This window comes from Gekko japonicus, unplaced genomic scaffold (assembly GCF_001447785.1).
Source record: "Gekko japonicus isolate JY-2015 unplaced genomic scaffold, Gekko_japonicus_V1.1 scaffold785, whole genome shotgun sequence".
NCBI classification, from domain to species: domain Eukaryota; kingdom Metazoa; phylum Chordata; class Lepidosauria; order Squamata; family Gekkonidae; genus Gekko; species Gekko japonicus.
The window spans coordinates 587027-610453 of NW_015160232.1; the positions used below are offsets into that span (position 1 = coordinate 587027).

The 23427-nt window shown below is 41.2% G+C and overlaps 1 protein-coding gene across 6 annotated transcripts in view; it reads right to left on the reverse strand.

Moving 5' to 3' along the window:
* ANO10 (anoctamin 10) overlaps positions 1 to 23427 on the reverse strand; it is a 157157-nt gene that overhangs the window by 70504 nt on the left and 63226 nt on the right. For all 6 annotated transcript variants that reach the window (XM_015412555.1, XM_015412540.1, XM_015412547.1 and 3 more), the window contains exon 12: positions 11358 to 11474. In XM_015412555.1, coding sequence (XP_015268041.1) covers positions 11358 to 11474 — 117 coding nt within the window. The remainder of the gene's footprint in view (positions 1 to 11357; positions 11475 to 23427) is intronic.

Here is a 23427-nt window from a genome sequence, read left to right on the forward strand (position 1 = left end):
GCAAAATACTATCCAAAAGAGAGGAAAACATGACAGAAATAAATGAACTCAGTTGACAATGGTTGGCACAATTTTTACCTCAGATGAGAGGTGGTGAACTGACAGGACTGTCAGCGAGCAGAGACACAGAAGGTGAACCTCTCACTACTGCAGTGAAAAGAGTACCGAGGGGAGGGGCCGCTGTCCCACCTGTATTATGTGTTGATTAAGGCAGGAAGATTCTGAGCTTCCAGTGGACAACAACTCGTGACAGTCGCACCCCATCTAGCTCTGATGGGGGCGAATCGGATCGGGGCAGCAGGGAGGGGGATCAGCTGGTCCTGACCTCCTCAAGAAGTTCCAGGAGGGAGCTTCTAGCCTGGAGCGTCAAAGGGGCCGCTCCCAAAGTTTCAGATCGGAGGCACAGCGCTCCTTTCTGCTCCGATAGGTCCCACGGTCCCAAGGCCAGCAATGGCACTCAGAGATGTCACCGGACCAGAGCGTACAAGAACTTAATTAAAAAGAAAATCTACGAGAAAAAGCGATCCAGTGATTAAACAAACAGTGAGTTAAGTGGCAAAAAGAAGGACATAAATAAAAAGGGTGGTGGAAGCAAATCGGCTTAGCTTTAAAGAGATGGGGGGGGACTCACGGAGGAAGAACCCTACCCCATAGTGAAATTGTAGCGGAGAAGCTAGCCGGACCCAGGCAATTAACACCCAATTCTAAGCGAAATACATCTGAGCTAATCAGTTACAACATAGAAAAGATCTCAGAACTTTTATATACTTTTACCTAAGTATAAACAATGTCTCAGCGTGGGAGTAAAATGGTGTCCAGAGGCAGAGGCTCTACAGGAAATGCCAGCACAGCATCACCAGTCACAAGACCAGAAAATACCAGCGAGTTAGCCACTGCAATTTTCGAAGCCATGTGCCCCCTGCTGGACCAGCTTACGAACCTTAATCAAAAATTTGACACTTTACAGAAAGAGCTTAAGGAAACTGCAGTCAAATCAGAGAAGTCAGCCAAGAAGATAAAAAGGTTGAAGTTAAGACCAAAGAAATAGACCAAAGAATGGACAAGGTGGAAAAAGAAAGAACTTCTGAAAGGAAACAACTTCTACAGCTACAAATAGAAAGATCTTTGTCTTGAGATTCCAAGGGGTGTCAGAGAAAAAAGATGATAACTTAAGAGAAATCATAAGCAAAGCAATGGCCCCCTTAATCAAAAACAAACCTGAATTAATACAAGCAGACATTGATATGATCTATAGAACCTAGTCAGAGTTTGTAAAAAAAAAAAAATCTCCCAGGGGAAATTTTTTGTAAAATTTGCAAAAAGATCAATAAGAGACTCAATACTTAAAGTATCTACAGCAACAACAGTCAAAATTCAAGAAGACGAGATAAAAATATTGAAAGATGTTCCATATGAAATATGCAAGAAAAGGAAGCAGTATAGAAATATCACAGCATTCCTCCAAAAGGACAATGTCCAATACAGATGGATTTTTCCAGAAGGACTTTTATTCAACTTTAAGGACAAGAAGGAAAAGACTGACTCTCTATTAAAAGCAGAACTCTTTCTTAAACACCAACAATCTTCAAGGCAGGAAGATTCTGTCAGGTGACTGGGAAGGTTCTGTTGTGTAACCATTCAGGCAGACTGGCGCTTTGGAAAACTCTAGAAGCCTTTCAGATCTTCTCTCTGTGACTGGCTTGTGCCTGCACAGAAGACAGCTTGAGGCTCTAACCCTAGTCAGAAGCTTATCTTTTAAAAGACTTGGTTGAGAGCTTCAACACAGAGTTCACTGGATCTTGTTCATGAAAGATGACCAATCAATGCTTGCTTCAGGCAGGCAGCTGAGCCCTTAACTTCACAAATATAAAACTAAGTCTTAAGAATTTTTGCAAACTGATCAACATTTCCAAAGCACAGCAGGAACCACTGAAGTGCCTCAGAAGGCAACACCCACCGCTCAGGCTCCACTGGACTGTTTTGGACTGGTAGCTATTTGGGGGGAGGGATGTGCAGATCTGTCCTCGCAAAGGAGGGAGAGCTTGTACCTGAATAAAACTTGGTCTTAAAGGTGCCACTGGACTGTTTTGGATTGCTTGCTATGGGGGGGGGGCAGATCTGCCCTCACGGAGGAGGAAGAGTTTGTACCTGAAGGCGAGCTGGGGGGGGGGGCTCTGCAACTTACCTGGCTGCTTCTTGCTTCTCGTGGCCCGACTGAGGGCTGCTGGGAGCAGGGGGCGGGGCTTCTTGCATGTGCCCACCCCCTGAGCTCCTTACTGCCGGAGCTCCGCTCCTGTGCGCTCCCACAGGAAATGACCCCTGGTCGTCATGCTTCAGAAATGGATTTTATATGCACGATCACACAGTCAACATCTGCCTCCCGTCCCCAGCCGTTGCTTTCCGGCTCAAAACCACTTTAACCCAGAGTATTTTGTTACCAGGTCCCAAGGTGGTGTTTTCTCAGCTCTCCCGTTTAAAGCCGCATTTTTTCCCTGTGTGATCACTCCTCCGGTGTCAAGCCACTTCCGGTTTAAACCCTCCTCCCCGCTCAAAAGCTGCCCAAGGCTTCCGCTTTTTCCCTGCCATTTTTTTAATGCTTTGGCAGTGTGCACATAGGCAGAGCTCCGCTACCGTGTTTAGAAAACTGACATTTAAACGGTCACTTGTTTTAGAGTGTAGATGAGTTCAGGATCTCACGGAGGCCATTTTCGGGTCAAACTTTTAAAGGGAAGTCTTTTGTTGGAGGGGTTGGATTGATTTGCCCTGGTGGTTCTGTGCATGCGGCATAATAGTTTCGCCCCCCGATTCTACGGAGAAGCGCCTATGCACATGCGCAAACTGAGAAGAAAAACCCGCCGACACACGCTCCCATGCGTTGAGGCAGGATTAGGGAGGTAAGAGTGATCATGATTATCCAGATCAAATATAATCCGGTTAGAACCAGAGCAGTTTAACCCGCTCTCAGCACGCCGTCTGTCCGCACCCTCTGTTATACCTCTGAAGATGCCAGTCACAGCTGCTGGCAAAACAGCAGGTACCACAATGCCAAGACCACGGCCATACAGCCCAGAAAATCTACAAAAACTAATATTCATCGAAATTGAAACCTTAGATCACCTGATATTTCGCTGTCCCCACTGGACTCAAGTTAGAGGCACTTATATCTCTCCTATTCTCACGAAGATGAATCTTCCCGCGCAACCTTGGGTGCTCTCAGTACTGTTATCTGACTCAAATGCCGATGGACTGATAACAGCTAACGTGGCGCGGTTCTTGGCTAAGGTGGCTGCTCTCAAGAAGCATTGAAAAGTCCAGCACTTCTGAAAACTTCGACACCGATTTTTAATCTTCGGATGATTTTAGTTAGTTGGCTCCGCCCCAAGTGTAGTTAGGTAATTTTTAATCTCTGGGCTCAGCCTGGGTTTTATGTGACTGTTATTATGTACCTTGACATATTTATGTCTATTTTATGTACCTATTTTACCCCCCTTTGGTATCCTCTTGGTCAAGACTTCGGTCATAAAGACCTGTAATAAATTGAAATTGAAATTGAAATACTAATATTCATTTTATTCACTTATATTCTACCCTACGTTATGGTGTGCTTAAGTGTATGTTCAGATTAAAGTATTATTTCTATATTACTCATAACTACACTTCCATATATAATTCACTTTGGCACTTTAAACCAGCAGTTAGGGATGCTTGAGACATAACTATTTGACTAAATGAGCGTCCTATGAATAAAAAGATTTTCTAAAATACCTGTTTGTGAGCAAAAAAAAATGTTATCTCAGCTGTGGAAACAGTTATAGCAAAACAAGTGAACAACACCAGGTTATCATTCTTTAGAAAGTGTAGAGTGGCATGGTGTGACCACAACAGTGAATATAATCGAGTTATATAATGGCTGAAGTCATGAAGTGTCTCGATTGAACTAATGCATGATCATAAACTGATAACTGATGCAATATCATCCTGTATGGCTACTTATAAACCAAGGGAATAGCACTCAAAGTTCAGTCCTACTCTGAGAAGGCTAGGGCCTTATTCAAGTCCTGCTGCGGGACTGAATCCTCACAGTTTTGGGGGGAGGCATATGCTTTACACATAAGTGTGTGCAGGTTTCATTCCAGGACTATCGGCAGGGCTAGGAAATTTCTCTGACACCCTGGTGAGTCAGGCCCATTCAGGACAGGTATTACTGGGCTAGACATATATCATTACCAATTAAATCTATTACAAACACATGTATATTAGAGTCTCGGCATATTTTTTTAAGAAAAGCTGTTTCAGAAAGGGAGAATTTGGAACAGAGGAGCAATGGGGAGAAAGGGAATGTTAAACCTTTTCTGTGACTATATTTTCTACACTCCAAATCCCTCCCAGCTACTTTTGATGATTAAGAAATACAGGAAATATCATTTGATTTGCAATGTTTTTCATATGAAAAAGAATCACTACAAATATTAGAACTTTTGAAAATTTATTAGAGTAGCTTTTTTGTATGCAAAAAAGGTCAATAATGTTACATCTATCAGTACTTTGAAAACCATAATCAACTTTCTTCAATTTCCAATGCAACTGTTTTAAGATAAAACTATATAGCCTTACTGGATTAATTGAGAGCATTTCTAGTTTATTTCCCTTACAGAAATATGGTATGTCCACTGTAGTGTAAGAGAATCCAAGAAAAGATTCTTCTTAATGTTTTCACTAAGAGATAGGTCCAGTGCTAAGACTGACAAAAAGGCACCGCAGCAAGGATTGTTAGTTGCATCATTCTGCATTTATTTGAATTCCATGAGATGGAAAAGGCCACATAATCTGAGAAGAAGAAAAAGCTCAACATTCTAGAGTGTTCTAATTCTGTTAACAGCAACAATCCATTACATAACACTCACACGTTTTAATTAAAATATTTGTGCATACGATGTTAATTTTTCAGTTATCTCTTATTTCAGATCTAAATTTATCATCACACCACATGAACTTGGTGTCATCTCACATTTTCTGTCATTAATCACAGGTAACACAAAGTCCAGGATAACAAAATGTTATCTAGGCTATTGAAGTTAACTTCATTGCAAGCTTTATCTTCACTTTTTCTTCATACATTTTGTTTTTCATTTAGGAAAGACAGTCTTCCATGGAGCCAAAACAAATGGAATATGCCTCATGGACAGACCACCCCCACCCCACAATTCTGTCAGCTGAAACCTTTTAACTGAAGATGCCAAAGGCTGAATCTGGGAACTAATCTACACTAAGGCATGCACTGTTAAAATATGATTTACCGTACCTCTTTTATGTTTAGTTTCAGAGACCAGCTTTCAGCTTTGTAAAGAAATATATTTACTAGCAATTTGCATCTGTTTTTACTCAGTTTATTGACTCTACACAGGCACCTTGGAGGACCTAGGTTTTGTTTTAACCAGCTCACAACGCCTTTTTTAAAGTATACTTAGCTTTACAATGTCTTTGTCTAGACCTGATTTGTTTTAACTGGTTGGCAGTTTTGGAGATACATCATTTTGTTAACCAGGTGAAGCAAAGCGGTGTTGCCAAGACATTTTTAATTTTTAAATCCTTATACTGTAGCTTTATGGCAATTCAGTAAGCACCTTAACTGACAAATCAAGTGGTTTTTCAAGCTATGCTATGGTTACTGGAAATGGATTGCTAAAAGGAATATTGGATGCATTTGGTTTAATAGGACAGCTATAGTTTACAATCAGTTTTGAAATTTTATTTTTTGGGGGTATTGCTTTTAAGGCATTATTGTGCCACAAGATCCCTGACCACACATGCACATTTTCTATTACATAGGAATATGCTGCATTGCCATTTTGAGACAATGACCACTGATGAAGACACTGTTTAAACATGTTTAGTCCTTTGTTTTATTCTGACACAAGAAGTGTTTTATGTATTTTATTCACTCTGAGATATTGCTCTTCTAATAATATAAATTATTTAAATTTATCATTTCTTTTTAAGAGTAGATTATACCCATTTTTTTCAACACAGTGGCAAGGCACGGTGTCTTTAATAAACTCAGGCACCACCACCATTCTATCAGACTGGCCTGATCAGACCATGCTCAGCCCTTGAGAAATGGCAACAAACACACGGGAAACACAGCAAGGTTTAGTAAACACAGAAAAACACCGTGTTCAAACAAAACACACAATACTAATATGCTACTATGCCTTCAGATTTGTTTAAATCATATACTTAAATATACAATAAAGACCCTGGTGTATCTTATTAACTATAGTACATTGATAACAAAAACCTAAAGAACAATATATATCTTGTAGAAAAGTCCACACCTACAAAGACAAATATGCAGACAGGATTCAATGTTGTAGACTATCTTGCTTTCAGATTAGAGATGCAGCAGTCATCAATGCCAATATCGTAGGCTGTTTTGTTTTCCGAAAAGAGATGCAACAAGCATCAAAACACGCCTCCCAGGCAAAAGTTGCGTGTTTCAAGAAGTTCTTCTTCAGGCAAATTATCTTTCCTGGAACCAAAGCTCACAATGCAACAATGCACAAGTCAAACAACTCTGTAGAAGGCTTCTCCGGTTCTCCATTATTTAATTCTTGGGGCAGCCATTTGCTTGAAGTGTGTGGTTTAGAACTAAATCATCTAAACCACAAACTTCAAGCAAATGGCTACTCCAAGAATGAAATCAGAAGGGCGATTAAACCAAAGGTAAAACAAACAACTGAGGAAAAACAGTCTCCCACAGGAAAAGTGTTTTTGTCATATATCAAAGGAATCACTGATCAAATGAAAAAACTTATGAAAAAACACAACCTGCAAATAGTATTCAGACCCACCAGAAAAATACAACAGATGCTACGACTGGCAAAAGACAGGAAAACTACTCACTTCTGCAGGAATATACTGCATACCCTGCAGTTGTGGACAGGTTTACATTGGGACCACACAATGTAGCATTGTGACAAGAATAAAAGAACATGAAAGACACTGAAGACTTGGCCTACCTGAAAAATCAGCAGTGGCTGAACATTTATTGTTGTTGTTCAGTCGCACAGTCGATTCCGACTCTTCGAGACCCCATGGACCACATCACACCAGACCCTCCTGTCTTCCATCATGCTCTGGAGTTTGCTTAACTTCATGTTCATTGCATCGATAACATTATCTAACCATCGCATCCTTGTCGTCCCTTTCTTCTTTGACCTTCAATCTTTCCCAGCATCAGGGTCTTCTCCAGTGAGTGCTCCTTTCTCATTTGGTGGCCAAAGTATTTGAGCTTCAGCATCTGGCATTCTATTCTTCGGCGCTCGGCCTTCCTTATGGTCCAACTCTCACAGCCATACATTTCTACTGGGAATACCATTGCTTTGACCATACGGACTTTTGTTGGAAGGGTGATGTCTCCACTTTATTATGCTGTCTAGGTTTGCCATAGCTTTCCTCCCAAGGAGCAGGCGACTTTTAATTTAATGGCTGCTGTCACTGTCTGCAGTGATCTTGGATCCCAGGAACAGTGAAGTCTGTCACTGCTTCCATGACTTCCCCTTCTATTCCAAGGAGTGTTGGGGCTGGATCAGCCCCGTAGCTAGGGAATTTTTGGAAGGGGGCCTCAGGTGGGGCGCCAGCTAATTAAATCAAAGCACAATGCAGACGGCAAGTTGGGACACTTTGGGGGTGGCCTGGGAAGGAGGGGCCCCAGAAGAAAGACTAGGGGGCCGGGCCCCGTGGGCCCCACGATGGCTACGGGCCAGGGCTGGATGCCATGATCTTAGGTTTTTTTTATGTTGAGTTTCAAGCCAACTTTTGCACTCTCCTCTTTCATCCTGAACAAGAGGCTCTTTAGGTCCTGCATAAGAGCCCTGGACAAGCCTGATCTGGCCCCTGGGCCCTATGTTTGACACCCCTGCTCTAAGCCAAAGGTGGCTACAGTAACTTGTAGTTAAGGTTTCAGTGGATGACCTAGTTTTTCCTGTCTTAAAAATACATATAAATGCAGAGAAAAGAAATAGTCTACTAGGTTTACAATCCTGCTTTGTAATATAATGCAAAGCCGCTGTCTAGCCACGGTTTCTTCCAAATAAATGCATCTGTGATAGGCAAAATTCAGCTGCAGCGCATTATATTCAACCTTTATAAGAATTCTGTGAGACAGTTATTGTGGCAGACATTCTTGACCCAAGTAGAAACACATGATAAAAACCAAAGCATTGCTATCTCAAATGGAACTTTTAACATGACACTCACATTTAAGGCACAGCATCTACTAAAACTATGCAAAACCTTCCATGCATCTGTGTGATTTTTAAAAGCCTCTGTAATTAGAATGTATTTGAATCTTATATGAAATTGATGAGGCTGCTTCCTTGTGTAATAGTCTCAGATTTCCAGGCATCTTTGTCATAAATCACTGTTTACATGTACATATAATAACAGTTTGAGTAGCTTGCCCAAATGTTATAGAAATTGTCAATAACTGGACCTTAGTTTAAAGGCAGGATGTGTCAACATGGAGGAAATGATAATAGGACATTATTCAGTGGGTCTGAGCAATTGATACAAGTTTACTGGGGCCCTCTAGAAAACAACAAGGTAGATTGTCCCCAGTTCTCATACTATTAAATTGTCTAATCCCAGGATAGGCAGAATAGACTTTTTTTGCCCATATTTACCCGATATATATTAATGCTTTTATGTTTGTACTATCCAAGTAATTTTTATGCCTTTGGCTATCTGAACCCATACCAAAAACCTATTGGTTTAGCAGTGTATTTACAGCTGAGGAAAGACTGGGCAAAGAGTGCCACAAGAAAAGAAATTTAAAAGCAGTTCAGAAAGCCAAGGTGATACCGATCAAGTTTTAAAAGAAAAAACTAATGCCAAATAATCAATAACAACCTCACTGAAGCACTAGAAATATTTCTTACTTGATATACTGAGTCCACTTTAAGTTCAAGAGGAGAGAAAGAAAATGTCAATAATCAAAGATTTTTGCTGGTTGATATAAATGGCATTTGGAAAGGACTACAAGCAGAATAGATGGGTAGAACCATCATTTAAATAATCTGAAACTATCAATCATATTTTACAAGATTCTTAAAAGCTAGATACTTGGAAGGTATCTAAGGAAATGTAATTTTGACAAATAAGGCAGCAGTGACAGTTTTCATATTGTCTGGTCTCCAGCCTTCAAGTGTCAGTACTAATCCTTTCCAGCTGCTTGAAGAAAAAACAGCAGCAACATTGAAAAGCCTAACCCAATAATCTCTGAGATAATTCTCCACGATGACAGTGCTAGTCAATGAAGATCTGAGCAGGAAGGTGTAGCCTCACCCACCTGAGGCACACCTCTTGTGGCATTACCATCTGCCTCGTCTAGATGTGTGGAGCTAGACACAGAAATAATTCTTAAGCTTAGGTCTAGAACGGTGATTCCCAAATTTTTGGGCCTCCACAGGAGTGTCAAAAAGGTCGTAAAAGCATCTCACATAGTTGCATTTTGATAGCCAACAAACTTCAATATTAAGCAACAAATGCTCAAAATCTTCATCGTCATTCTCAACGCAGAACTCCCAGAACAGTCGATCATTGCGAGCATGGGATTTCATTTTAATCACTGCAGCAAAGACAGTGTGTAATATTTTGTGCAGGTGATCACTGAGGTTTTTTTGTAACCAGATGTGGGCAATGAATGTCAAAGTGAATGGTAAAGACATTTGGCATTGCTTTTTTCAAGTAAGCAACACACCCATGGTAGCGACCAGTCATTGATGGTGCTCTACTTTCCCTATGAGGAAAGGTTAAGGCGCTTAGGGCTCTTTAGCTTGGAGAAACGACGACTGAGGGGTGACATGATAGAGGTTTATAAGATTATGCATGGGAAAGAGCAGGTAGAGAAAGAGGTACTTTTCTCCCTTTCTCACAATAGAAGAACCCGTGGGCACTCCATGAAATTGCTGAGCGGTCGGGTTAGAACGGATAAAAGGAAGTACTTCTTCACCCAAAGAGTGATTAACACATGGAATTCACTGCCACAGGAAGTGGTGGCGGCTACAAGCATGGACGGCTTCAAAAGGGAATTAGATAAGCATATGGAGCAGAGGTCCATCAGTGGCTATTAGCCACAAGGTATAGATAGGGACTCTGGGGCAAGTGATGCTCTGTCATCTTGGTGCTTGGGTGGGGGGGGTCAACAGTGGGAGGGCTTCTAATGTCCTGGCCCCACTGGTGGACCTCCTGATGGCACTGGTATTTCTGGCCACTGTGGGATACAGAGTGTTGGACTGGATGGGCCTTTGGCCTGATCCAACATTGGCATCTCTTATGTTCTTATGTTCTTATTAATTACTAATATACTTGCTTGTATTTCTGGTCTTTGAAGAACTGATAAACAAAACAAAATATCTACTCCCCTTTAGTATCTATTCTTAGTCGCCTTGCAAATAACAACTCTTGAGCCAAGCTTTCATCTTTTATAAAGCCTACATAAGCGAGAAGCAAAGATTCATTGCCTGGCAAAGTTGACTGATCCAACTGTAACGCAAGTTCTGTTGACCTCAGCATGCTGCACAATGTATCTTCCACATTTTCAGCCATTTCTTAGCTCTCCATAGCGGTGGTGCTGCTCATCAGGCTTCTTGAGCTGCTGTAGATCTCCACAGGCTGCAGCTCTCTTGAAGCTCCTTCTCAGGTTACTCTGTTCTCTACCCTTGGTACCAGATGGCTTCTGTCTCTTTTTTTCTCCTCAGAATCCTCTCTCTTCCCTCAAGACTCTCCTAAGACTCGCCCTCGACAAAATACCTTCCCCCCCAAACTCTAACAGAGGGCCAAACACACAGAGTTACACTTACATAATCTAGAAAAATTAATATTAGATGGGCTGCAACAAATAACAATTCTATCGCTAAAAAGCTCACTGTGATCACAGGAAAATAAGTACCACACTCAATACTATTGTGTTAGGACTTACCAGCAAAAACTTGAAAAATGACAAAGAGATAAAACCCCACACGGTGATGACAGCTCCTCAAAAAGCGGTAGACTGGTCTGACTAGAGTTCTGGTGGCATGTTCAGTAAAATTTCTAATAGCTTCCACTAGATTTCATCACTATACAGAAGGAGAAACTTAGAGTGCCATTTGCCAGCATCTAGGCTCTAGCCTGGTCAGTTGTAAATAAGTGATCAATGCCGTCCAAGAGGCCCACGTCCAGTGCCCCCCTTGCCCCTTAGTGTACTCCTAGGCAATTGTATCATCCCCTAGAGTGCAGTACCACCCACTTTGGGAACCACTGAAGATTCCAAGTGATACTCAGCATGATTACAATGAGGTAGTAGTAATCCTTACCTGCTGCTTGAGTGCCTCCAGCGATTCAAATTCTAGCCTTCCTAGTTTTATCCGAATATCTTCCGGCTTGTCAGGGATTGCAAATGCCATAAGAAACTTTATTGCCAGGATTAAATGCTAAAAAGGAATAAATTATATTTAGTTGTGATTCATGTATCACACATACTTTTGTGTAAGTAGTTCTCACTTTTTACCTTTCAACCACAATTTATAACAGCAAGTATAAAATGAGCATTATTAGTCATTATGAGTATACTATTCTAGTTAGTCATGAAATAGAAAGCCCCAATAAGAAGTGAAAAACCCACAGCTGAGGAACCCTCTGTGCTATCAAACCATACACTCTACCTTGGTAGTTTCCTCAGGTGCTAGTATGTACAAAATAAATCAAGTGCCACAAAAACCTTTTGTTATCCCTCCCTCCTTAAATTCAGTGTACAAATACACATTATGTGTACTGTTATCCTTTGGTGTAGTGGTTAAGTGCATGGACTCTAGTCTGGGAGAACCGGGTTTGATTCCCTACTCTTCCACTGGCACCTGCTGAATGACCTTGGGCAAGCCATAGTTCTGTCAGAGCTGTTCTTGAAACAGCAGTTCTTGAAAGAGTTCTCTCAGCCCCCCACTACCTCACAAGGTGTCTGTTGTGGGGAGGGGAAGGGAAAGAAGTTTGTAAGCCGCTCTGAGACTCCGAATGAAGGGTGGGGTATAAATCCAATCGCTTTTTCTTCTTTCTCTCGACCTTTGTATTTTACACAATGCATCTGCTGGAGTCGCAATGTTAGGGTGAACGCTGGCACAAGAGGGGAGGGGGCTATTCAATCTTTTCCTTAAGCATTTTTCCAATGAAAATCTTCAACTCCAAACTTCTTTGATCCCCACTGGTAAAAATTAGGTATACTCGTAGGTTTTTCCAATGGGGGCAAAAACAGGTGGGGGTGCCACTTCATCAGGAAAACCCTGCAAGAAGAAGAGGCTCTAAAAATTACTCTGTGCTCCCTTTAAAACTACAGTCTCCAGAGCTACATGGTGTAAATAGGATTATGGAGCAATATGTGATGTTAAACTCTACTTTTAGGTTTCAGGTACTGAATCAAAAGTAGTCTACAACAGCACACAATGTTGTTCGTCTGTTAGAAGGTGATACAACCAGTTATTTGATAGGAAACACGCCTAAATAAAGGTATTTTCAAGCGTGTATTAAAGGCTAGAAAGGACAACTACAGAAGACATGGTGCATATATATGTAAATTATGGATTGTATTGTCATTTGTATTATACTAGAGGCTTGGAACCAAGGAATTAGATGGTTAGTTCAAATTAGCTTGTGAAATTTAGTCCCTTAATATTTCTTTCTGGCTTTGCTTTTAGGTTGTCAAATCACAATTGGCAGTAAGTCACACCCAGCAGAATTCCCTGCCACTGCCCAAATCTAATAAAACCTTTCCCTCTTTGGCTCCCTGGTTCACAATTCCCAGCTCTCCAAACCTTCCAGGCCTACCCACTATATTTCTGCCAGTAGTATATAGCTCCTGTCTCTAAACAATGCATAAGGTTTTGTCCCAATGTTATTTTTCCCCCTGCAGTTGCTGTTATTCATCTCCTCATTTCCATTATACTTTGTTTATTCCAGTTCCTGCTTATTAAACTACTGTCTTTCCTTTCCTTCTTTCTTTAGCCGGTTTGGTTGTCAACCTTTCTCCTTCTTTACAAGCGGCAAGTCTGTTCTTTTTGGCTGCGAAGAGACCTTTTCTGATTATAATTTTTTTGACAATTTTGCCTCCTCTGTACTTTTCCTCAAGTACTACTGTCTTCCTGCCCTTCATTCAGATTCCTTTTTTCAGTACTTTGCCTTCTTTGAATCTTCCTTAAGCCTCTCTGTTTTTGGTCCGCTGCCCCCCCCCCCATGTCCTTGGATCTCTTCCTGATAATCAATTTCCCCACATGTCAGGCTTTAGTCCTATCCAAACTGAGAACTTTTCCTTTCTTCACAGAAACTGGACTTTAAAACTGTACAGTCTTTTGAGAACTAATCATTCCATGCCATCAAATTCATCCATTCAATCAGCATCAGAGATTTCTCTGTCCCAAATACAATATATTTTTGAGAAAGTATTACCAGATATTTAAAATAATTTTCATCTTCAATAATTCACCCATTTAGTAAGACCTGCAAGTATGCATTTAAAGAGGTATACACAAGTGTCAACTAATTTATTTAAACATGTAGGTATTTTAAGTCCTTTCTAGTACTTCCAGAAACTTTGGGCTGATCTAGATTTAGTAATTCAGCTTTCATAAATCCAATCAAATAACTCATTTCTGATTTTCTGCTTCCATGGCAACATCCAATTGGCTAACAAGTCAATATGACTACAAAATAGCTGTTATCTAGTAATTCATCAGTGTTTAGGCACCATTTTGTCTGATCCCAAGAATACTGTGATGTTTTCGATCAGAATAAATACTGGAAATATGCTACAAAGATATACCAAGAGAATGGAATCTTAGGTCGTGGTCACACTGTCATTTTGATTGGGTTTCACAACTGTTCCCTATCACATTTAAAAGGGCTAACCAGACAGACTCACCCCCACAATCCTCCTGGTTTTCTAGAACATTTTCTGACACTGGGAAAATCAAGTACTTTCCTACTACTTGCACTGTGAATCCGCAATTTCTCCTATCTGGACAGCCATCTCTTACTATGAATGCGATTAGGTCATCTGTATGTCCTTCTTGCAGTAGTTCCCCCCCCCCCGGCTTTCACCGTTGTGCGCATGACCAATCCTGCGCTGAATATATTAAATGCACATAAAACAGCGCTCGGTTACACATCGGTAGTTCATTTTGTTCACTGTTCGGGGGGAACCACTGCATCCAAGTGGGAGCCGTGGTTTGTGCATATGCGCATATGCGCATGCGCATAGGGACAAAGATTTTTTTTAACTTGGGCGGCGCGGCTATCTGGACGGTGCCTGGAGCCTCGTCACGCAATGCAAGCCAGTGGGCAAGGGATATGTGATCATCTGAACCCGCTAAAAATATCCCTGATCAAATCTACAGCGGGAACAAATCGCAGTAAGCTTGCCATGTGACCACACCCTTATATTCCCCAATAAGTGCCTAGTTAACGTCACATAGGAGGTTCTGTAAACATTGATCTTAATTTTGAGACTGTGATTGTGTTGTCACTTCTTCAATGACCAACTCCTTAATGTGCAGTTTTTAATATTTCCCCCTTAAAGGTAGTTTACAGGTGGGCAGCAATGTTGGTCTGCAGTAGAAGAACAAGATATGACTTCAGTAGCACCTTGAAGACCAACAACATTTTCAAGGTATAAGCTTTCAAGTTCCCTTCATCAGATACTACATTCCTTCCCCAAGATTTTGGCAGACAATTTTATTCTTGGCAAAATGAACTTGTTTTGCATATAACCCAGTTTAGTGGTGGCTAAAACCAATGCAAATAAGGCATTCAAAACATTCCTGCAATCATATACTGTAGAAATCGAATTAGCTGTTCAAAATCCCAAGAATTCATCTCTAATTAGCATTTTTTAAGGAGAGACAAGGTTGAGGGACACATTGATACAAAAACACAGCTGCTCCTGTTGCTCATGGCTATATTCTTTGCAGAACAGGCCAGTTCCACTAGCTCTCAAAGCACTTGGCAGAAGTCCACAAAGAGCTTGATAGCACTGCAATTATCAAGGGTGAGAGAGACACTGACATTTCGCTCCCTAGCCACTTGGCAGATGGCAAAATAGGAGGATATTTTACTGTTGACATGAGGGAGTTGTGTTAATTCCATCCTGTTTTCTTCATACCAAGACATACACCCTGTAATCATCATGTAGAATGTGCTCTTGAAAAGCAGCATATCTTTAATTCTTGCAGTTTAGAATAATGCTGCTGTTCTGCAAGAGTTTTAGAATATGACACAACATAGATATATGCTATTAAAATGAAGGTTGCTACAGTGCTGCATAGTAAAAGAATAACCAAACCATAGGAAATGTTCTTGTCATAGGCAGCAGATTCCCAGCTCTTACTAATTTAATTTCAAAGCCGCATGGGACTAATTCCTGTTCTAATCCAGATTACCAATTTTGTTCGGGGCAAGCAGAATAAAAAGAGAAAGGCCCTTCTCAAACCTTCAGAACTGTGACAGGGCTATTTACATGATTTATTGGACAGCTTTATTGTGGTATTTACTAGGCTCGACGAACAGCAGCAGCTAAGCATTCTAAAGCACTGTAAGTAGGATCATTACCATAATTTCTGGCAGGTAATCTGGACTGCCGCAGCTCAACTATGGCATAGATCCTAAGAAGAATCCTGTATGAGAATACTGTAGGGGAGGAATCAATTTCTGCCAGTCCCTACTCCTTGTACTGTTGGATACAATGTTCCAGAATGCCTTCCAACCCTCAGAAGTAGCTTTAGGAGAGGCATAAGAAGTTTTAGCTGTATAGAGAAATCCATACTACTTGAACAAACCCAGCGCACAATTTTTGGATCCAAACCTATGATGACTTGTATAGTTGTGATCAGGGGTCATTTCGTAGAAAAAGAGGTGCAGGAGCTCATTAGCATAACTCATTAGTGTAACTTATTTGCATATGCCACACCCCCTTACATCACTGGAAGTGTGTCAGAAGGCAACACCCACCGCTTAGGCGCCACTGGACTGTTTTGGATTGCTAGCTATTGGAGGGGGGGACGTGCACATCTGTCCTCGCAGAGGAGGGAGAGCTTGTACCTGAATAAAACTTGGTCTTAAAGGTGCCACTGGACTGTTTTGGACCGGGGGGGGCGGGGGGAGCTCTGCAACTTTCCTGGCTGCTTCTTGCTGTGACTGAGGGCTGCTGGGAGCAGGGGGTGGGGCTTGTTGCATGTGCCCGCCCCCTGAGCTCTTTACTACCGGAGCTCCGCTCCTGTGCGCTCCTGCAGGAAATGACCCCTGGTTGTGATTCAGTCAAAAAATTGTAGGACTAGCTATATTCAGGGCTTATATATAACCTGTAATTGGTACAGGCCACATGTGAGCATCCTGAAAACCTCTGTTTTCATTTTTTAAAAGCCTGGGGGTGGAATCAGAAACTTCAATTGGTGCAAAATGCTACAGCCAGGATGTTGAGTGGAGTAGGTCACAGGGCCATGTCAAATTCCAGTCTTCGCCCATCAGCACCCTGGCTTTCAGTCTGTTTTCAGGCACCATTCAAGGTGCTAGTGTCAACTTCTGAGTTACACTAGCAATCTAGGACAGGGTCTTCTTGGCCTTGGCACCAAAACTTTGGAGCTCTCTCCCAGGGAGACTCATCTGCTCCTCCTGTTGCCATCTTCCAGAAGTGGTAAAGACTTTTTTGTTTTATTTAGCATTTCCTCAGTGACCCCGCCTTTCTGCCTAATGTTTTAATTATTGTTTTTATGTTTTTGTATGTATTTTAGCTCAGCTTTTGTTTTAATGTGTTTTTTATTCATTTTAATGTTTTTTATGATGTGATTTTATTATGAATGTTTTAATTTGTTAGCCACCTTGGTGGTCCTTGGTAGAAAATCAGGGTATAAATTTGGTTAAATAATTAAATAAATAAACCATCAATAGCCTGCTACGAACATTTGTAATTTGGTTACAAATCAGAACAAGGCACCAGAAAGTTAAACATAAACTTGAAAGTAAAAAAAAAAATACTGATTAACTGGAGTGAATTACACAGCCACTCAGAGATACCTAAACCTTTAGACAATTTTTTCCCTCACGTTTACATCAATGCCCAGTTATGTTAAAATATGTACAAGAAGAGAACAGTAAGTATACACCACAGAATTTCTTAATAGTAGATTTTGCAACACAGCAGTCTAACGCTGCAAAGTAATGCATTTGATAATATATTTCCATCCCATAATCTTTAAATGTTCTGGCACAAGCCGTATATTAATTTATGGATGGAGTTTAATAGGAATTAGGATATAGGTTGCCAAAAGTCAAATTAGCTAATGTAGGGCCTGATGAAGAGTAAAGCTTTGAACATGCTCCGAAATAAATTTGACATGAAAAGCGGACACAGAAAAATGCTCACTCAGTTCCGCTCAATGATGTGATTGATACTATGCATTACAAAGTACCTCTTAACTGATTGCCACTATTATATACTAGATCCTATATCTGACAGGTCTACCTTACTTGGAAGATGCTCAGTGACTAGAAAATGTGAAATTGATTCTTATCTGTGAACTTCCTTCAGTAGATACTGTAAAATTGTGAATGGTGAAGTCCTAAGTTCAAATGACACCTCAGTCATGAGTGGACCAGCCTCACGGCTTCAGCTGACTGTTGGCAACATGGAGATAATACTAAGCTACCTGAGTCCTTTAAGGATTACTGAGATAATGCACAGTAAGGAATCTGAACATTAAAAATCACTGCATAATTGGTAAGCAGCAGTTGGACTGTTGCAGCTTCCTACTCCCACTTTTTAGAGCCACAGACTCAAACTACAGCCAGGTAGCTAAGAAGTAGGACATCCTTTCCTGCTTTAACCCATGAGCAACCCCCAAGTCTTTTAAATCTGAAAACACTTGAACTAAACAGAGAAAAATTGCCTAGCAAGACCAAACAATAAATTATACAAATATTCTGTAACTGAATATCCCAGCCATTTCTTAATTTTTTTTACATTAAAATACAACAACTAGGACCTGCCATTTTCTCACAGTAGCAGTAACTCTAAAATACAATTATCTGTATTCTCTCCCACAGGGGAAGCAGTAGTTGGGGCAGAGAAATTATGATCAGGGAAACAGTGCAGGGAGATCAGGAACTCATACCCCGATTAAATAAAGCGATAGACCCTCCTCTAGCTGCATTTCAATGAAAATAAAAAGAATGAGGGAATCCAATCAGATTTCCTGCATAACTCATCCCACATGCCAGAACCCCTGCTTGAAATGACATGCAACTAACAGTAAGGGGTCTATTACTATCCTAAGCAATTCACAGGTAAGAAACAACGGCCCATTTTTGGATTAGTAGCCCTGATAATAGCATAACACTTACTGAGTGACAAACCATATTCTTAAACCCCACTGCCCCGGTCTAGACTCTGCCATGGACAGAAAAGATGTGGCAATGGCCAATCTACAAAGTTTTCACATGAAGTTCCTAGAATGCTCATTACTCACCACAGGAATGTAATGTTCCATTTTCACTCCTATTTCCTTCCCTGAGTGGCTGGTTTTAGGAGGGAGTCTTGAGATCGGACCATTGGTACTTACCCGTGAAGGGTCCTTCTCCTCTGAGATGAAGGAGGACATCTTGCTGGGTGTTTCCCACCCTATCCTTAGGGAGGCAGGAACCAAACTTCACTTCCTGTTCTCTTGGTGGGACATGCCCTTCAATTCAGTTAGGAACTCCGAAAAGCAGTAAACTAGTTAAATAACTTGAAAAACAATTAGCATCATAACACATGCGAGAAAAACTATTAAAGAGAACAGGAAGGATTGAATGCAGCACAGAAAAAACAAAAAAGACGGAGATAGAACAGGTAGAGAGGACAATGACGTGGGAGGGCCCAAGATGTCCGCCTTCATTTCAGAGGAGAAGGACCCTTCACGGGTAAGTACCAATGGTCCGTTCTCCCTCTGAGAGGAGGACATCTTGTTGGGACCTCCTAGAGCAGTGTCCATAGAATACGGGTGGGTTATCGTCTAAACTGTCAGAACCTGTTGTAGAACTCTCCAGCCGAAGGTAGCATCAGCTGAATCAATACGTTGATTCTGTAGTGTTTAACAAAGGTCGACACAGAGGACCACGTAACAGCCATGTAGATCTCCGTTACCGAAGCTCTGTTCAAAAAGGCCGCACTGGTGGCCACACTACAGATGGAATGAGCAGTGATACCTGTAGGGGGAACCATCTTCTCTGCTCTGTAAGCTTCAGCGATGCCTCGCTTGAGTGTAGAACGGATGGTGGAGCTAGATATCTTGCACCCCTTTACTGGGTGGTGAAATTGAGATGAACAAGGACTTTGAGATCCAGAAATCGCTCGTATGATGAAGGAACAGCTTCATGGCTCAACGAACATCCAAGGAATGCCAGGCGCACTCCTGTGCATGAGAAGGATCTGGACAGAGTGATGGGAGACAGATCTCCTGGGACCTATGGAACCTAGAATTGACCTGAGGTAGAAAGATGGGATCAGGAACCAACATGACTTTACCCTAATGGAAAACACAAAGTTGTGGATTAGCTGAGAGAGCTCCCACTCCGGGACCCTACGAGCAGAGGTCACTGCCACTGAAAAACAGTGTTTTCATTTGGAGCCACTGCAGTGAGATATCCTTTTTTTCCTTCCCATGTTTATTTTCATATTTTCAAAACATGTTACAAAACATTTCTTTTTCAAAGATTCTGTTATATGCATTCAGTATATTTTTTCCCCTCACATGTTAAGCTGTTATATGCGTTATCCCGTTATATACCCTTATCCATCTCTTATTTTGTATTTTGTCATCTTTTGTCATCTTTACCGTGTTACATTAAACTCAAATTGTCCATTTGGGCCAAATCCAAAAGTTTACTTGCGAAGACCTCTTTAGAGGGTATTTTATCCATTTTCCAATTTTTTGCCAGTAAAATACGTGCCGCAGTTATAATATATACTAATAAATATGCATCTTGTATTGAGTAACCCTTTGGGATTATATTCAGTAGATAGATTTCAGGTGTTAATTTAACATCTACATTCAAAATTTCTAATATGATTTTATGTATCATTTTCCAGTATTTTTATATTTTATTACATTTCTACCACATGTGGTAAAAGGTCCCCACATTCATTTTGCACTTCCAGCATCTATTAGATGCATTGGGATAGCACTTTGCAATTTTATCTGGAGACCAGTACCACCTGTGAAACATTTTATAAATATTTTCCTTATATGATACGGCTCTCATATATTTTGCGGTTGTCCATATCGTATCCCATTGCTCAATTTCTAAATGAATTCCCATATCTTTCATCCACATAATCGTTGCTTTAATACTTTCATTTAATTCGTAATCCTCTAATAGGAAGCCATAAAGTTTCTGAATTAATTTATCACTAGATGATAGCCAAATCTTATCAAGTTGATTATTTTTATCTTCAAATCCTCTTAGTTTATCTTTACTATATCTATCTAATAGTAGGGATCTCTCCAACCAAGTTAAATCGATTTGATGATCACATTTTAGCTTCTCTTCTGATTTTAATTTGCCATTTCTTTCAAGTAATACATGGTAATTGGCTTTTTTTACTATTTGACAGAGGTGATGGTTTACAAAAGCTTCTAATGGCGCTACCCATCTCGGTGTATTCCTGTAAAATCTCTCCTTTATCTCATTCCAGGTTTTACTTAAAGCTCTTCTTAATATGTGTTGGTTAACAAGTGAATGTATTTTTTCTTTTTCATACCGTACGTATGAGTGCCAACCCATATAGAGATCATGTCCCTCTAATGTCAGTGTTCTAGCATCTTCCAGCGTAATCCATTCTTTTATCAAGGTTAGTACGGCAGCCTGATAATATAATGTCCAGTTTGGAACACTCATTCCTCCTTCATCTTTCCTGTCTTGGAGGACTTTCCATTTAATTCTTGATCTTTTGGGCTGCCAGATGAATTTCCTTGTAATTGTATCTAGTTCCCTAAGAAATTTGGTGTTCTTTAATATAGGGATAGTTTGGGCCAGAAATAAGAATCTTGGTAGTATATTCATTTTTATCGTTGCAATTTTGCCCATAAAGGATAGTGGAATATCTTTCCATCTCAAAATGTCCTTTTTAATATATTCTAGCAACTTATAGTAGTTATCTTCTATTAGAGAACTACATTTACTAGTTATGTATATTCCCAAGTATTTCACTTTTTTTACTATCTCCGTGGATGTCATTTGTTGAATTTCTTGTGCCCTACCCAATTGACATTTCTTTAGTAGAAGTTTTGTTTTCTTGAAGTTTATTTTGAGACCAGCTACAGAACCATACGCTTGGATTGCTTCCATCAAAGAGTTAATTGATTTTTTAGGATCCTCCACTATAAACAAAAGGTCGTCCGCAAATGCTAGTAACTTAAATTCCTCTCCCCTTATTTTTAAACCTCTTATCTGTTCATTATTTCTTATTGAGTTGTTTAGGGATTCCAATGTGAAAATGAACAATAATGTGGATAGCGGGCAACCCTGTCTTGAGCTTTTCTGTATTTCTAGAATGTTTGTTAGGTCTCCATTCACTAACACTCTAGTGTATTGTTTAGTGTAGATTGCCTTTATCATTGACCAAAAAATCACTTCCACATTCCGCTATTTCTAACTTTTGTATCAGAAAATTCCAAGATAAATTGTCAAAAGCTTTTTCGGCATCTAAAAACATTAATACAGTCTCTTTTTCAGGGTGTGTTTTGTAGTATTCCAATACATCAATAACTATGCACAGATTATTCTTTATTTGTCTCTTTGGCAAGAAACCCATCTGGTCTTGGTATATTGTTTGTGCTAAAACCCTTTTCAATCTATGTGCTAATAAATCGGAGAAGAGCCAGTTGGACGCCCCTCAGGTCCAAGACATTTATAGGAAGACTGCCCTCCTGTAGGGGCCACAGCCCCTGTGTTGGAACGTTCAGATGGACTGCCCCCAGCCTTGAAGGCTGGAATTCATAACAAGTTAATTCCAGTACGTCACATAGGATATGTGACCCCGCAGGAAGTTTGGCAACTTGGACCACCAGGTAAGTCTGGACCGCACTGTATAAGAAGGTCAATAGAGATATCATCCCAGCACATGACCCTGTGTTGGAAGGGTTTCAGAAGTCATTGTAGCGGTCACAAGTGTAGTTGAGCCAAAGGGACAGGGACTATGTGGGAGGCGAAAAGATCCATCGGTCTGGCAGGGTCATGAGAGAAGACCGACTGCTTCTGAAGACCAGCTGGCAGAGACTGCAGATCACTTCTGCCTTGGATCTGGGATGGAACATCCTGTTTTGCGTCGTATCCAGGATCACCTCCAGGTGTTCTATAACCTGAAATGGGACAAGACAGTTCTTCTGGAGATTTACCAGAAAACCAAGCGTCTGGAGACACCATACGGTGGTCTCTGTATCCTGAGCAGACGTGAGGTGAGAGGCTGAATGGATCAGAAGGTCGAGCAAGCACAGATGGGCATGAACACCTTGTTCTCTCGGGAGGACAACTAAATGAATCAACATCGTGGAAAAAACCCTGAGGGCAGTGAAAAGCCTGAATGGTAGAGCCCTGAACTACCAATGCTGATCCTGAACACAGAACCCCAGAAAACACCTGTGGCCAGTGACAATGGGCACATAAAGGTACACCTCCTGGAAGTCAACGGATGTTAGGAACTCTCCCGGTCGAAGGGCCTTTGCGATTGAGCGTAGGGTCTCCATGTGGAAACGTCGCAACCTCACAAATTTTTCAAGAACTTTAAGTCCAAGACGGCCCTCCAGCTTCTGTTCCTTTGGGCACAGTGAAATATGGAATAACCACCTTGCCCTCTTTGGTCAGGTGGATAGATGATGGACCGTGGCCGGGGTTCTTTGCAGTTTGATTTGGAACAGGAGTAGACGTCCCCCCACCTGCGCTGATTGGTAGTCGCGCATTACGGGTCTTGTTTTCTCTCCCAGATTTGTCACCCCTGGAAGAGGAATACCTGCCTGGCCTGCTGTGGAAAAGGTTTTCGTCTGCAGTTCTGTCGGGAAGTTCCCCAGTACGGACGTCTGCCATCTCTACCAAACCGAAAGGATTGTCGAGGGCCTAGAAAGTTGAAGCTGCTGGGTCCCCTCCTGTCTGGTCTGCCCAGTTACCGGGGCATTGCTTTCTTCTTATCCGTTGTTTCAGCAAGTATTTTGTCCAAAGAGTCACCGAAGAGGCAATCGCCTTGGAAAAGGTAGGCAGGGATGCTTCCTCAGCGTGTAGGTCAGCACGCCAGGCCCGGAACCACAAGGTCCACCTGGCCGGCACGGAGGAAGTCAATACCCTGGAAGAAAATTCATAGCGTCTAGGGTGACATCA